At 41.7% G+C, this 14,586-nt stretch overlaps 1 protein-coding gene across 2 annotated transcripts in view; it reads right to left on the bottom strand.

Annotated features, from left to right (window-relative positions):
* PRSS8 (serine protease 8) overlaps positions 1 to 14,586 on the bottom strand; it is a 32,164-nt gene that overhangs the window by 4,723 nt on the left and 12,855 nt on the right. For both annotated transcript variants that reach the window (XM_060780184.2, XM_060780183.2), the window contains exons 2-5: positions 6,230 to 6,283; positions 3,900 to 4,065; positions 1,929 to 2,203; positions 40 to 206 (exon numbers count right to left, since the gene is read on the bottom strand). In XM_060780184.2, the coding sequence (XP_060636167.2) occupies positions 40 to 206; positions 1,929 to 2,203; positions 3,900 to 4,065; positions 6,230 to 6,283 (662 nt within the window). The remainder of the gene's footprint in view (positions 1 to 39; positions 207 to 1,928; positions 2,204 to 3,899; positions 4,066 to 6,229; positions 6,284 to 14,586) is intronic.

The following is a 14,586-nucleotide window of genomic DNA, read 5'->3' as shown; positions in this document are numbered from 1 at the left end:
AAGCATCCCTAATCTCAATTCTTCTATGGGGTGTCTTACCTGACAGGCATCCTTCTTTCCCTCGGCAAAGCCAGCACACATCATATCATTGTGGAGGACATGAGGGTCTTCAGGATCTGGGTCCTTGCTATAGAGGCACTTGCAAGTATCCAGCCCAATGATAGGCACTTCAAGCTGCTGCAGTGTCATAGGTGAAGGGAGGCTCGCTAAACGGAAGGAGAAAATTCAGAGTCAGTGCCCAGAAGTGGAGAAGAAATGTATATGCCAGTTATATCTACTTTGGAAGATGTGAATCTCCATATCATATAGGAAATGGGATTCATAACCTTTTGGAAAACCGCTGGTCACAGGAAAGGCATGACCTTGTTAGAGATCGTAACATTTTGGACAAAACAGGAATCGTCCTGAGAAGAGTCAAAAACTCACTTAAGACAATCTTTGTTGGATCATGTAAAAATCAGTTGGCGAGTATGTTAACTAAAAAACACAAAGCACAAAGCTGATTGGTTGGGCTACACCCAAGAAGCTAGCTGAGCCTGGGAGTTTTGGCAACAGTTACATTTTTAGGTTTTCCTGTGCAAGAGCATATCAAGACAGTTTATATTTTTGCTTCTTGGCTGCTGGAAGAAGATTTTTCCTATGAACACCCTAAGGACCATTTGAATCTCTCTCAAAGGACATTTTGTGAGTCAATGCAACTGTTCACATGACTGTATATATGTTGCTCTGCATAAAAAAGAGTAAACACCTTATTATTTACTGATGAGCTGTGTGGCGTATCTTTTCTCTAGCAAGAAAGTGTGTGGATTGGTAAAGACACGAACTATGCATGATTTTCATTCCATCACAACCTTCTCCTTATTGTTAAATACCCAACAGCATTCATCCAAGACAACCCAGGTTTCTCAGCTATTAAACTGATATACCTAGATATCTCTTTGAACTCTTAGGGACAAACATACGCATACGCCTATATATATATACACTAGCTGTACCCGCCACGCGTTGCTGTGGCCAACCTTCCCTCTTTCTCCCCTTCTTTCCCTCCTTCCTTCACTCCCTTTCCTTCCTTCCATCTTTCCTTCTCTTCTTCCTTCCTCCTCTATCTCATTCTTTCCTTCCCCCTTTCTCTTTCTCTTCTGCTGTCTCTTTTCTTCATTTTTCCTTTCCTTCCCTTCCCTCCCTCTTTCTCTACATCTTCCCCCCTTCCTTCTCTAACTTTCCTTCCTTCCCCCTTTTTCTTTCCCTCCCTTTCTTCCTTCCTTTTCTACCTCTTTTGTTCCTTCCTTCTCTCTTTGCTTCCATGCTTCCTTCTCCCTTTCCTTCTTTCTTTCCCTCCCTCTTTCTTTCTTTCTTTCTTTCTTTTTTCCTCTTTCCTCCCTTTTTCTTCCCTTTTTTCTGTATTGTCATTTAGCTTTTTTTCATTTAACCTTTGGGGGCTTTTAAAGTCCTTTCTGTTGTGTTTTTCAGTGTTTCTATGAGTGAAGGACATACATTGGGTTGTTAGGTGTACTGTGTCCAAATTTGGTGTCAATTCCCGCAGTGGTTTTTGAGTTCTGTTAATCCCACAAACAAACATTACATTTTTATTTATATAGATATATATGAGGGGGGGGGGCACAGAGTTTCAGAAGTGTTCTCTTCAGTTGCCGAAAAAACATCAACTCTCCCTTAAAATATCTTGGCTTAAATCATACTCTCAAGAGACAAAAATAAGCAGTCTTCTTTAAAAGTAGCATAGTCACAAACTTCACGTATTTAGCATACAAGTACATTTTTTAACAATCCAATTACAGATAGGATTTGAAGTAGCCTGACATAGCAACAAAAGAGATCTTTTTAAGGAACCAGATTCACAGAATCAAGACACCTTTCATGCTAAGCAGACAAGAAGGACTATGTTTCCCAGATTAAAATTCCTTCCTTACTGGATGTGAGGATGTTTCCCCAGCCGGTGACGGTGCATTTCATTCCACTGGGGAAATTGACAGTAGAGGCGGGCAGGCAGATGGGCCGGATAGTCCGAGAGTAGGAGACCGGTTCCTTAAGTTTTACGAGGGCAATGTCGCCTTTCGACCCCTCGTCGTCGGTGTATTCGGGGTGTTTCAGCACTTCCTGGACCAGTTTCACCACAAGATCATCCGAGGGGTTTTTAAGCTGGAAGGCCCCCAAGGTCACCTCATATCTATCTATGGGATTCACTCTAAGAGAAGAGAAAGCAACAGGACTCATCAAAACACTTTCCTAAGATACAAAAGGAAGGCAAGATATAGGTTGATAAGAACATCTCTACTGGATTAGTCTAAGAACTCACCTAGTCCAACTTTCTAATGTCCAACATTGGCCGGACAACTAAGAAGTACAGAAAAAAGGAAGAGAAGGCAATGTTTGCCACTTCATTATCCAGACCAATTGATGTTTAGACTTAGTTTACTGGTACTTCTCAATGTGAAGGTTACGTTTGTTAGAGCATGCAAGGAATCTGTGTGTGTGTGTGTGTGTGTGTGTGTAAACTGCAAAATGAGATGCATGAAGCTGATTGATTAGGCAATACATGGTGGCTGAGCCTGGAACTTTTGGATACTGTTGCAATTTTGTTCAGGCTCAAGCTATGCACTGCAGGTACAGAGAGAAGAAGAGAGAAGCAGAGAGAAACAGGCTGCTTTGCTTCTTGGCTGCTGAAAAGGAGATTTCTCATATGGACAAAGAAATACTCTCTGAAATGGCATTTAGTGAGTTGATGCAACTGATTATATTGTATATATGTTATTCTGAATTTTATTTGTTCTTTATTTATTGTTCACTTGCATGGCATATTTTCTTTTCCTGGCAAAGCAATGTGTAGGCTGATCTAACATGAACTACATGTGATTTAATTCTATATTATGCCACAACATTTAACCACTGGCCAAGGTTAATAATCTGCTTGATGTCACAATGAGACAGGTTTTCCCCATAATTCAGCAAAATACATAAAAAAAAACTAGATCTAGAGAAAGTTAGATTTCAGACCGCAACCTCCAACTAGCATGACTATTAGTGGATTCTGGAAATTATCATCCCAATTTTTTTTCTTGGTTCTGTGAAGAATCATTTCCTTTCGTCTATTGGAGATGCAGAAGCCAGTCAGCCTCTGTCCAAGAACTCTCATGATACAGTGGCTCAGATATTGAAATTTGAATGGGGAATGGCAAAGATACATTAAGTGCTTTGAATTGTTAAAAACAGCACACCTACATCATCATCATGACCCCCCATGGACTTCAATTTCAAGAATTTTTAAAAGTACTACATAGCCAAAACGGCATTGATGGTGCAGTGGGTTAAACCATAAAGCTGCTGAACGGAAGGTCAGCGGTTTGAATCCATGGATGGGGTGAGCTCCCGTTGTTAGCCCCAGCTTCTGCAAACCTAGCAGTTCGAAAACATGCAAATGTGAGTAGATCAATAGGTACCACTTCTGCGGGAAGGTAATGGTGCTCCATGCAATCATGCCGCCACATGACCTTGGAGGTGTCTATGAATGACGCCAGCTCTTCAGCTTAGAAACTTGAGATGAGCCCCAGCCACAGAGTTGGACACAACTAGACTTAATGTCAAGGGGAAACCTTTACCTTTTTACATAGCCAATATAAAAAGTGGACTTTAAATTGGAATAAAATTATGCTTAATGTAGCAATACTTTTAAATTATTATTTTTTTAAAAAAAAAATACATTAATTTGTGTCTTCCAGACTCCAAAATCAGTACTAACCCTACATTTCACTGGCTTCCAATCTAGGTCTGGATCTTGAACCCACCACCATTTAAATCCTCATCTCCAAAAGGCACCACAATTTCCCATTTCCGCTTCCCAATGCTCACATCAATATCACATTCTGTAGATGTTTCACACTTACGGAGGAAAACAATGCGCGGCCGTGACCAGCCACTGTGGGGCAATGAGGGTGGCTCCGCAGACGTGATGACCGTCAAAGTTAAGGTTGACCTGCCAGGGCCACTGTCCCCTCTGGGCATTCATGCCACCGATGATTCGACCCATGGAGGGCACGCCGCACAGTGTTGCTGAAATAAGATATTTTGGAGCGTGAAAAAACAAGGCATTTCCAAAATCCCATCACTTTTTGAACAAGATGATAAAACAATACTTTGGATTGGTAACATCAAGTCTTGCTATGGATACAGAAGAAAATGTCTTGATAGTCTCTGAACTTTCTCACTTGCTACTGACATAGAAGAAGACATCCCAGCAATCCCTGAACAGAGTATTGGGTTACAGCCTGTGCTGGATGGGGTTACATTCCCCCTGAAGACACAAGTTTGCAGCTTAGGAGTGATCCCAGATTCATCGCTGAGCCTGGAACCCCAGGTTTTGGGGGTGACCAGGGGACTTTTCACACAATTAATACTTGTGCGTCAGTTGTGCCCATACCTTGGAAAGCCAGACTTGGCCACGGTGGTTCACACTCTTGTTACATTCCAAATAGACTACTGCAATGTGCTCTACATGGGGTTGCCCTTGAAGACTATTCTAAAGCTTAAAATGGTCCAACAGGTGGAAGCCAGATTGGTCATCGGAGTGGCGTACAAGAAGCACACATCTCCTCTGTTGCATCAGCTCCACTGGCTGCCAGTCTGCTACCAAGCACAATTCAGAGTGCTGGCTTTAGCCTATAAAGCCCAAAACGGTTCTGGCCCAGCTTACCTGTCCAAACATATCTCCCTCTATGACCCACCTCAAAAGTTAAGATCACCTAGAGAGGCCCTTCTCTTGAACCCACCACCTTTGCAAGCGTGATTGGTGGGGACGAGAGACAAGGCCTTCTTAGTGGTGGCCCCTTGTCTATGGAACTCCCTCCCCAATGAAATCACGTCAACTCTCTCCCTCCTGTCTTTCAGAAAGAAGCTTAAGTGATAAAATCTAGGAATCCTGCTGCAGAATATATACCATTGTGGGGTCAAGCATTCAACCAGTAAAATAGAGCAATAAGGATAACATACTAATGGAATTGACAATTGGACAGGCCTTGGACTATGATCTGAATTACGTGACTTTAATTGATATTTTAATAACTGATGTTTAATTGCATGAATTTAAGGCCATCCTGAGTCGCCTTTTAGGGTGAGAAGGGCAGGATACAAATATATGAAATAAATATGTGGTGGCCCCTCATCTGTGGAACTCCCTCCCCAATGAAATCAGGTCAGCTCCCTCCCACTGTCGTTCAGGAAGAAGCTTAAGACGTGGCTGTGAGGCCAAGCATTCAACCAGTAAAATAGTGCAATAAGGATAACGTACTAACGGAATTGACAATTGGACAGACCTTAGACTATGATCTGGATTACGTGACTTTAATTTATATTTTAATAATTGATGTTTAATTGTATGATTTTAATTGTATTTGTTTATTTTTATATGCATTGGCGTCGACTCGCTGCCTGCTGTAAGGCCATCCTGAGTCACCTTTTAGGGTGAGAAGGGCGGGATACAAATATGTAAAATAAATAAATAAATTGATATAAAAACAACTTTTTAAATTCAGAGAATACCTCTCTAGGAACGTATAGCTCCTTCAGGGCAACTTTATGGTTAACTTCCAGCAGAAGTTAATAACAGAGTCATCTTGGAGGACTTAAAGCAGGAGTCCACAAACTTTTTAAACAGAGGGCCAGGTCACAGTCCCTCAAACTGTTTGAGGACTGGATTATAATTTGAAAAAAAAAACATGCACACAGCACATATCTTATTTTTAGTGCAAAAAACACTTTAAAACAATACAATAATTAAAATGAAGAACAATTTTAATATAAGCTTATTAGTATTTCAATGGGAAGTGTGGGCCTACTTTTGACCGATGAGATAGGGTTATTGTTGTTGTGTGCTTTCAAGTTGTTTCAGACTTAGGTTGACCCTGAGCGAGGGCCGGGTAAACGACCTTGGAGGGCCGTATCCGGCCCCCAGGCCTTAGTTTGAGGACCCCTGACCTAAAGAGTCCTACAGCTAACACATTAATCAAAGCCATAAATAATCAAATCTGGAAAAGTTGAAATCAGTAATGCTTGTGATAGCTAAACCATGATAGCAGCGAACTGATTTGGAACAGAAATAATCCCAAGGAAGGAGGATATTTTGAGAGCCAATAGGAAGGCTAAACAGTAAGCTTCTGTTAGGTCTACTTCGCTATGATTGTTATTTCAAAAACAAGTGCAACATTAATAAAGCTCTTACTTCCTCCTGTGCTTACATCTTCCACGGCTGCAGAGCGGGAGCTGGAGAGAAATGCTGTATAAAAGAGAACAAGACAAACAGACAAGCTGTCAGAAGGGATATAAAGAACTCTTTGCAATATTTCAATTACACCAAAACTAGAAAACGGGATGAAAAATCCATCTTAAATGTGAAAAAAGGGAGGTCAACATATTTTCTAATAGTGATGCTAAAGATTATATTTTGTATTCATTTATATTTATTTATTTTCAGCATTTATATCCTGTCCTTCTTACCTCCAAAGAGGGATTCAGGACGGCAGGATCTAGATGTATTTCATTTTCACAACACTTCAAAAGGCCTAGAGATAAAGCCTAGGAATCCTGCTGCAGAATATATACCACTGATGACATCCTCTACTTTGCCGTCTCTGTTCTTCTAAGATATCTGCCATTTCTGAACTGAATGCATAGGTATGAGTTCAGATATTCCACATCATCATATGATTGCAGTTTTATTTGACTGAATCACTTCAACTGGCAGGTGCAGCCAATTAGACATTTAAATGTTCCTACTAGGAATGTAACGGCACTCCATGCAGTCATGCTGAACTTGCTGACCGAAAAGTTGGTGGTTTGAACCCGGGGAGCAGGGTGAGCTCCCACTGTTAGGCCCAGCTTCTGCCAACCTAGCAGTTCAAAAACATGAAATATGAGTAGATCAATAGGTACCACTTCAGCAGGAAGGTAACGCCGTTCCATATAGTCATGCTGGCCGCATGACTTTGGACATGTCTACAGACAACGCCGGCTCTTCGGATTAGAAATGGAGATGAGCACCACCTCCCAGAGATGGACATGACTAGACTTAATGTGAAGGGGAAACCTTTACCTTTAGTAAAAATGTAGATCCTTGTCAGAGCTTAGAAATGAACATTTTGGATTATAGCTCCAAAATTATGACAGCCAAGACTGCAACTAATTTTTCCAAGCTCTCATTCATACATATAAGAAAATGGCATAAAAGACTACTTGAAGAACACCACATTGTCTTCAAACCATGATGCCAGAAATGGAATGCCCAGTCTGAGTAAAGTTCTACCAGAAGAAGACTTCATACCCTCCCAATGTTTTGGTTTGGCAGGAACAGGTCCTATTAATGCTTTATTATCTTATTTCTTCATCTGCTTTGACTTTCTCTCTCCAGGGAAAGTAGGCAAGCCCCCACCCTGGCAGTCTTCAGGAAGAGCCTGAAAACTTGGCTGTTCCAGTGTGCCTTCAATTAATGAATGAACAATAATCCCTGACCAAACCCTGCATAAAATGCCCTCGGAAGCACTTTATTTTACCTGTTGTGCAATTTAACCTTACATTGTCCCTTGGATCCCCTGTCCAGATACATTACATTGCTCTCTCACCCAGTGTTTTTAAACTTTTAATCTCTGCAACCGGCCCTGCCCGCTGTGATCAACTTTCAGAGTTCGAATATTGTGATTTTATATTGTTCTGGTCTGTTTATTTATTTATTTTTATGTTGTCTATTTCCATTGTTGTACTTCTGGGCTTGGCCTCATGTAAGCCGCTCCGAGTCCCCTGGGGGAGATGGCGGGGTAGAAATAAAGTATTATTATTATTATTATTATTATTATTATTATTATTAGTGGATTGGACGCAATCATGCCCTTCCCAGTACAGTCAGGCATAACCAAACTGCTGTAGCGTCTCCTAGCTTGTCTATTTTTGCTATTTTGGCCATATTCAGGTATAGCTTAGATATAAACATTCCAGTTTCCATCAAAGGAATGTTGGGGAAATTATACTTGATTCTGCAAATAGTTTCAACTGATCCTTGGATTGCAAGCAAGCTTTAATTTGGTATGTAGCTCAAGCCTTGTCATTCTTCAAGAATTCACTGAAAAAGCCCCCCCCCCCCTCCAGAATCCAACTGGTTCTACTTTGGACACAATCCAAGTCAGGTTTCCATTGTTCCATGACTTCTGTGCTGCTAGGATGAACTACTCTCATTATAAAGTTTTCTTATTACTCTTATTATAAAGTTGCCCCACTTTTTATGTAAAGAAAACTTTTAAATACATTTTTCTTTTTTAATTATTTCTTTTTTCTTCTCTTTTTCTTTAAATCTTTAAAAATAAAGTCTTCTTGGCAAGATATGTTCAAAGGAAAGTTGTAATTGTCTTTCTCTGAGGCCAACAGGGTGGGTGACTTGCCCCAAGATCACCTAGGCTGCATCTATACTGTAAAATTAATGGAATTTGATGCTACTTCTACTGCCTTGGCTCAGTGCTGTGGAATCCTGAAATTCGTAAGTTTGGTGAGGCAGTAACACTCTTTGATAGAGAAGGGCCATGGTTAGCACCTCCAGAAGGTTGGTAGTTCAAGTCACGGGTTGGGGTGAGCTCCCACTGTCAGCCTAGCTCCCGATTACCTAGCAGTTCAAAAACAGTAATGTGAGTAGATCAATAGGTACCACTTTGGTGGGGAAGTAAAAAGGCTCCCATAAAGACATGCCGACAATTCGAGCAGGAACGCATCCAATGACAACAAGCTCCTCGGCATGAAAAATGGAACAACAGCACCTCCCACTTTGTGACCAGATTTGAGCATAACCTCCAGATGCCAGACATGGAAAAAGATGGAAAGCCTTTACCTCTGCTTATGTACTGTCTGGCATTGTTAATTGTACATCAGCATTGAATGTCTGCCGTATATGTGTTCTGTAATCCGCTCTGAGTCCCCTCAGGGAGATAGAGCAGAATATAAATAAAGTATATTATTATTTTTAAACATGCTGAGCCTAATTAGGATATGAGTAGAGACAGGCTGTGAAAGAAGAATGTCAGAGTCACTGATATGAGTTAGAGACGTGAGGAGAGTTGGTCAGAGACAGAAATGAGTTAATTACTCAAGTCAATTAGGGAGGATTACGAGTGACAGATGAGTGTCTGTAATAGGAATATATGTGAGAGAGGTGAGCTGGAGTTTGAGTCAATCAGGATCTAGATGTATTAAATAATAATCTTTGAGCTCATGTTCACCTTCTATTTAATATCTTAATGTTAGGAATTGAAGTCCAAAACACCTGGAGGGCCTAAGTTTGCCCATGTCTGGTGTAGATGCATGCAAAGCTCTGAACTGCAACCACAAGGGCATTGGGAAGGTCCCTACATGTGAGGCCATAGAGGAGGGACAGGAGGAGATCCTGACATTGGTGTCAAGGTAAGGACTGCATTCTACATACAGTAGAGTCTCGCTTATCCAACATAAACAGGCCGGCAGAACGCTGGATAAGCGAAAATGTTGGATAATAAGGAGGAATTAAGGAAAAGTCTATTAAACATCAAATTACATTATTTTACAAATGAAGCACCAAAACATCACGTTTTACAACAAATCAACAGAAAAAGCAGTTCAATACACTGTAATGTTATGTAGTAATTACTGTACGAATTTAGCACCAAAGCATTGCAATGTTTGGAAACAGCTGTGGATCCGGGCAGGAGGCAGACTGCGTTGGATGAGCAAAGATTGAAGAAGTGAGACTCATATTGTGAAAAGCTGATAAAGTTTTCCAGGATGACGAAAAGGATCATCAGCCTTATCCACACCCAAAGATATAACATCCAATCACATCTGTCCTCGTGCCTTCTCCATTTGGGGTGGCGTCATGATGGTGAGATAGAGAGAAAGGTGATTTCTCCTGGGGCATTTCCAAGATTTCCTCTTCAGCTTGGCAACTTTTGGGGTGAGAGGTGACATGAGTCTCTTCCCACCTCCTGCCCCAGTTTCTCTTGCCACAGATCTGCTTCCCAAGAACTAATCAAGAAGGTACTTTCTGCAAGAGGAGAAGCCTGTCGTGCCAGGGATTCCTGACTGATGAGCTTATGCAGGTTTGGAGAGCACCCAGCCAACATGTCAGTAAGGACATTGCAGGAAAGAACATACATTTAAAATTGTTCTCTCACTGCAGAGGTCACTTGGTGACTCAATAAGAAATGAAGATGAGCCCCTCTATGGGTCTTGGGTTTAAATATGTAACTGAAAATTTGTTTTTGCTTTCTTCATTCCATGAAAAAAGGAAGGACCTAACAAAGCAACAGTGCTCCATACAGTCATGCCGGCCACATGACCTTGGAGATGTCTATGGACAACACCAGTTCTTCAGTTCAGAAATGGAGATGAGCACCAACCCCCAGAGTCGGACACAAATGGACTTAATGGCAGGGGAAAACCTTAACCTTCCTTCCTTCCTACCTACCTACCTACGGCTTGTAAAGTAAATTGCCAACTTCTCAACTGTAGCTGTGCTTTTTCACAAAGGTGGTCAACAGTGTTTTGGTACATTTTTATTACACAACTCGCTGTACTTGGCCATGCGTTGCTGTGGCCCAGTCAAGTTAAATGGAAAAGAAAGAAAAGAGAAAGAGCTGGTTTCTAATATATGTAATTCCGTAATGCTTGTGGGTATACAGTATTTTTTTGTTGTTCCATTGTCTGTGAACTAATGATGGTGTAAATAATAATAATACTGCCCTATGTAATCTATATAATACTGGTGTATATAATAATGACAATAACAATTATACTGGTCTATATAATAATGATCAGTGAGTTTGGGGGAAACCCTTTCCTTCCCTCCTATCTATCTCTCCCTTCCTAACAATCAATCCTTCCTTCCTTCTGAGACGTCTTCCTGGAGGCGCAGGTGTGAGACGGCGCTGGGAAAGGCCGGGCATGGTATGAGGCTATGGGAGCGCGAGCCTTCCTTCTTTCCTCCCTCCCTCCCTCACTCCCCTGGGCCTGTGCCCCACTCCTCTCTCTGGTCTGGATTTCCCTACCTGCCCCACTGCCCTTTTCCTGCTCTTCTTCTCCCAGTTCTGCTCTGGAGTCACTTTGCCATGTGTTACTAGGACATCCAGCAGATGGCGCTGTTTTTGATGCCATGCATGTTTTTACCTGTCACAGGTGTGATGTCTGTATAATAGCAGGTATATGAATACATAAAACATTCGCCTATTCGAATGCTACGTTGTCTCCAAATTTTGAAGCAATCGGTGAAATATTTTGGGAGATTTGAGGTCATTCACAAACAGACATTTACATTTTATTTATATAGATGACAGCTACACTACACAAGGAGGTAGGTGCATGTTCAGGTGAGTAGGGGAAGCCTGGGTAGGAGACCCACTACTAGACAACCATGAGAGCTTGGCAATGCCATGCAGGTGGAAATACAATCCAAATGATTTTTTTCCTTGAAGCACTGTAAAATCCACATATCAGTGCTTTCACTTATTCACTATTCATACAACAGCCTTGGGCTTCCAGGGCGAGAAGGAAGAAGCCTCAGGCTTGGGTGGAGTGGAGGAAGAAGGAAGAACCACTGCCACTTCCCGTTGTGTACACATTCCTACAACTTCAGGCTTGCAAAGGGGGAAGCAGGAAGAATTGCCGCCCTATTGCTTTGTCTCTGGAGAGGATGGGAAACTGTTTTTCCTTCTCCAGAGTAACAAAGTAGAACTTAAGTTACTCCTCTTCACAGGGCAGCGTGCAAATAGAGCATTCACTATTACCTGCAGGTTCACATATCCCCTGTGTATAGGGAGATTGTACTGTATGCAATGGTAAGCAAGTGGGGATCTATGCTGAATACTCGAAATGTGTAATTTCACATACAAAACTTGGCAGAGTTTAAGCCACCCACTTTGCTCTGTTTATTCCCTCTCTTCCCACCATAATCACATGGAACTGTGATGGTGTTTTTTCATAGTGAAAAGTGCTGGAATTCAACCCTACACCGTCCAAGTCTCAAGTCCTCAATTTATTATTATTATTTTGTCATGTCAGGAGAGACTTGAGAATCTGCAAGTCACTTCTGGTGTGAGAGAATTGGCCGTCTGCAAGGACGTTGCCCAGGGGATGCCCGGATGATTTTTTGATGTTTTATCTTCCTTGTGGGAAGATTCTCTCATGTACCCACATGAGGAGCTGGAGCTGGTGGAGGGAGCTCATCCGCCTCTCCCTGGATTCGAATCTGCGACCTGTCAGTCTTCAGTCCTGCCAGCACAGGGGTTTAACCGACTGCGCCACCGGGTGCTCCTAAGTCCTCAATGAGGAGCAGTTAGTTTAGTATAGGTTATTCCCTTCCCCCATGTCTCCTATATGACATCTGGGAATATATCTATTTCTTCTCTGTTTCTGCTTTCATTCTATTGGTTGTTTAAAATGGATATTTCTCTATTGCAAACTTTTTGAATCTGACTCTTGCCTTCTTACACTTTAGTATGGAGAGTATGTGCTGTGTGCTTTGAGATCTCTCTCTGCTTGTGTGTCAGGAGAGATGTAGTGATTGGTGTTTTTCCCTCTCTTTGAAACCTTAGAAGACATGAGTGTTGGAGTAGCTCAGACCCAGTTCCTGATTATTACGAAATGCAGTTACTTCTTATTATTGTAAATAAACCTTTTGTGATTTTTTAAGACTGGACTCTGCATCTTGCCTGCCTATGCGCTGAATTCTTTACAGCCACATCACACGGCACTTCACGCTCTGCTTCCTAATGAGCTAATGTTCAACTTTTGTATCCTGTTTGATTTTTGGATGCTCTGCTTTATTTTAGGGTAGTTTTCCCTAACAAAAAAGGAAATTATGAATATTATTCCCAGAGGTACTCATGCTCTTGATTAGGTGGAGAACAAACTCATTGATCCAGGTTTAACGTATTATGGGGTATTGAAAATGGAAGATTTGTGCCCATGCCTCCAAACAAGGATTCTTGTATACCTCATCTACACTGAAGAATCAAACCAGTTTGACACCACTTTTAACTGCCATGTCTCAATGCTTTGAAACATGGGAGTTTTTGTTCTAGAACATGCTTCTGGAACATGGTCATAAAGCCTAAAAAACCTACAACAACCCAGTGATTCCTGCGATGAAAGCCTTCGACAACACATGGGAATTTTAGTTTCACCAAACAATGCTGGTACCTCACCAAATGGCAACACCTATGATCCACAGCATTGAGCCATGGTAGTTAAAGCATTGTCAAACTGGTTTGATCCTACAATGTATATGAGCTATATAAGAATCCTTGTTTGGAAGTATGTGCAGAAATCTATCATTTTCAATACCCCATAATATATTAAACCTGGATAAATGAGTAATCAAGAGAATGATTAGTCTTGTTCCTATGGTAACGTCAAGTAGATTGAAGGAATACTTTCCAGTTTGCCAATCCTTACTACTAATACTAATACTAATAATAATAATAATAATAATTTCATTTTTATACCCCGTCTCCATCTCACCGAAGGGATTCAGGACAAGCCCAGAGAGCACAGAGTTCAAATGTAATGCAATAAAATAAAAACAAAACAAAACAAAATAGAAACATATCACAATAAAACATAACACAATGAAAACAGTATCATGGGAGCAAGAAAAGTTCAGAGGGCTCTGAGTTTGTGCAAAATTCCTAGCTAGAGCTAAGGGAAAGTGCATAATTCAGAGGAAGGGATGGGAGAGTAATGTCCTTGGGCTTTATAATGTCAGGATTGTAAAGCGGAGGCCATGATAAAGTGCCAGAACTTAGGTATTAAAGGACCAATTCTTTGGAACTGCCTAATCAAAGGCACAATGGAACATCCATGTTTTTAGGTTCTTGCAGAAGGAAGACAGGGTAGGTGATAGTTTGCTCTCCCTAGGAAGAGAGTCCCAGAGCCGGAGGGCCACCACCAAGAAGGCCCTCTCCCTCATCCCCACCAACTGCGCCTGAGACGGAGGCGGAAGTGAGAGGAGGGCCTCCCCAGGACTCGTGTTGGTTCCCACTTTGGGAAGCAGAGCTTTGAAAATGTTATTTTTTGAACTGCAATTCCCAGAACGCTTTAACCTGCATGGCTACTGGCTAAGACCTACAGGCTCAAAACTGACATTATCCAAATAGCAGAAACCGCTGACTCTTTCTTGAAACAACTGAATCACTGATCCTAGCCTCCAACAAGTGCACGAACACTATTCAACTGTCTGCCCTGAAACTCAGGTGTGGCACATATTTTGGTTAAGGATCTCCGCTCTCAAATGGGACAGACTTTTCCATCCCAAACTAGCACCCAGGAAAAACCCGCAAGACGTCACGGCCAAAATTTGCCAGCTAATTCTATCCCTCATGGCCAGTCCTCATGCACAGAGGCCACGAGCTGGCTGTGGTTTGTATGAGCAAATAGGGCATTTAAAAATAGAGCCATGCTCAACTGGTTGGGTTGCTTGCCTGGTGACGCGGGAGCCAGCTCCACCCGTTCTGTGACAAAATTTCACTGAAGGAGACCAACCTGACCTAACTCTGCCCTCTTGCCCCATCTCAC

This window comes from Anolis sagrei, chromosome 6 (genome assembly GCF_037176765.1).
Source record: "Anolis sagrei isolate rAnoSag1 chromosome 6, rAnoSag1.mat, whole genome shotgun sequence".
NCBI classification, from domain to species: Eukaryota; Metazoa; Chordata; class Lepidosauria; order Squamata; family Dactyloidae; genus Anolis; species Anolis sagrei.
This window is presented reverse-complemented; position numbering and strand designations above follow the sequence as displayed.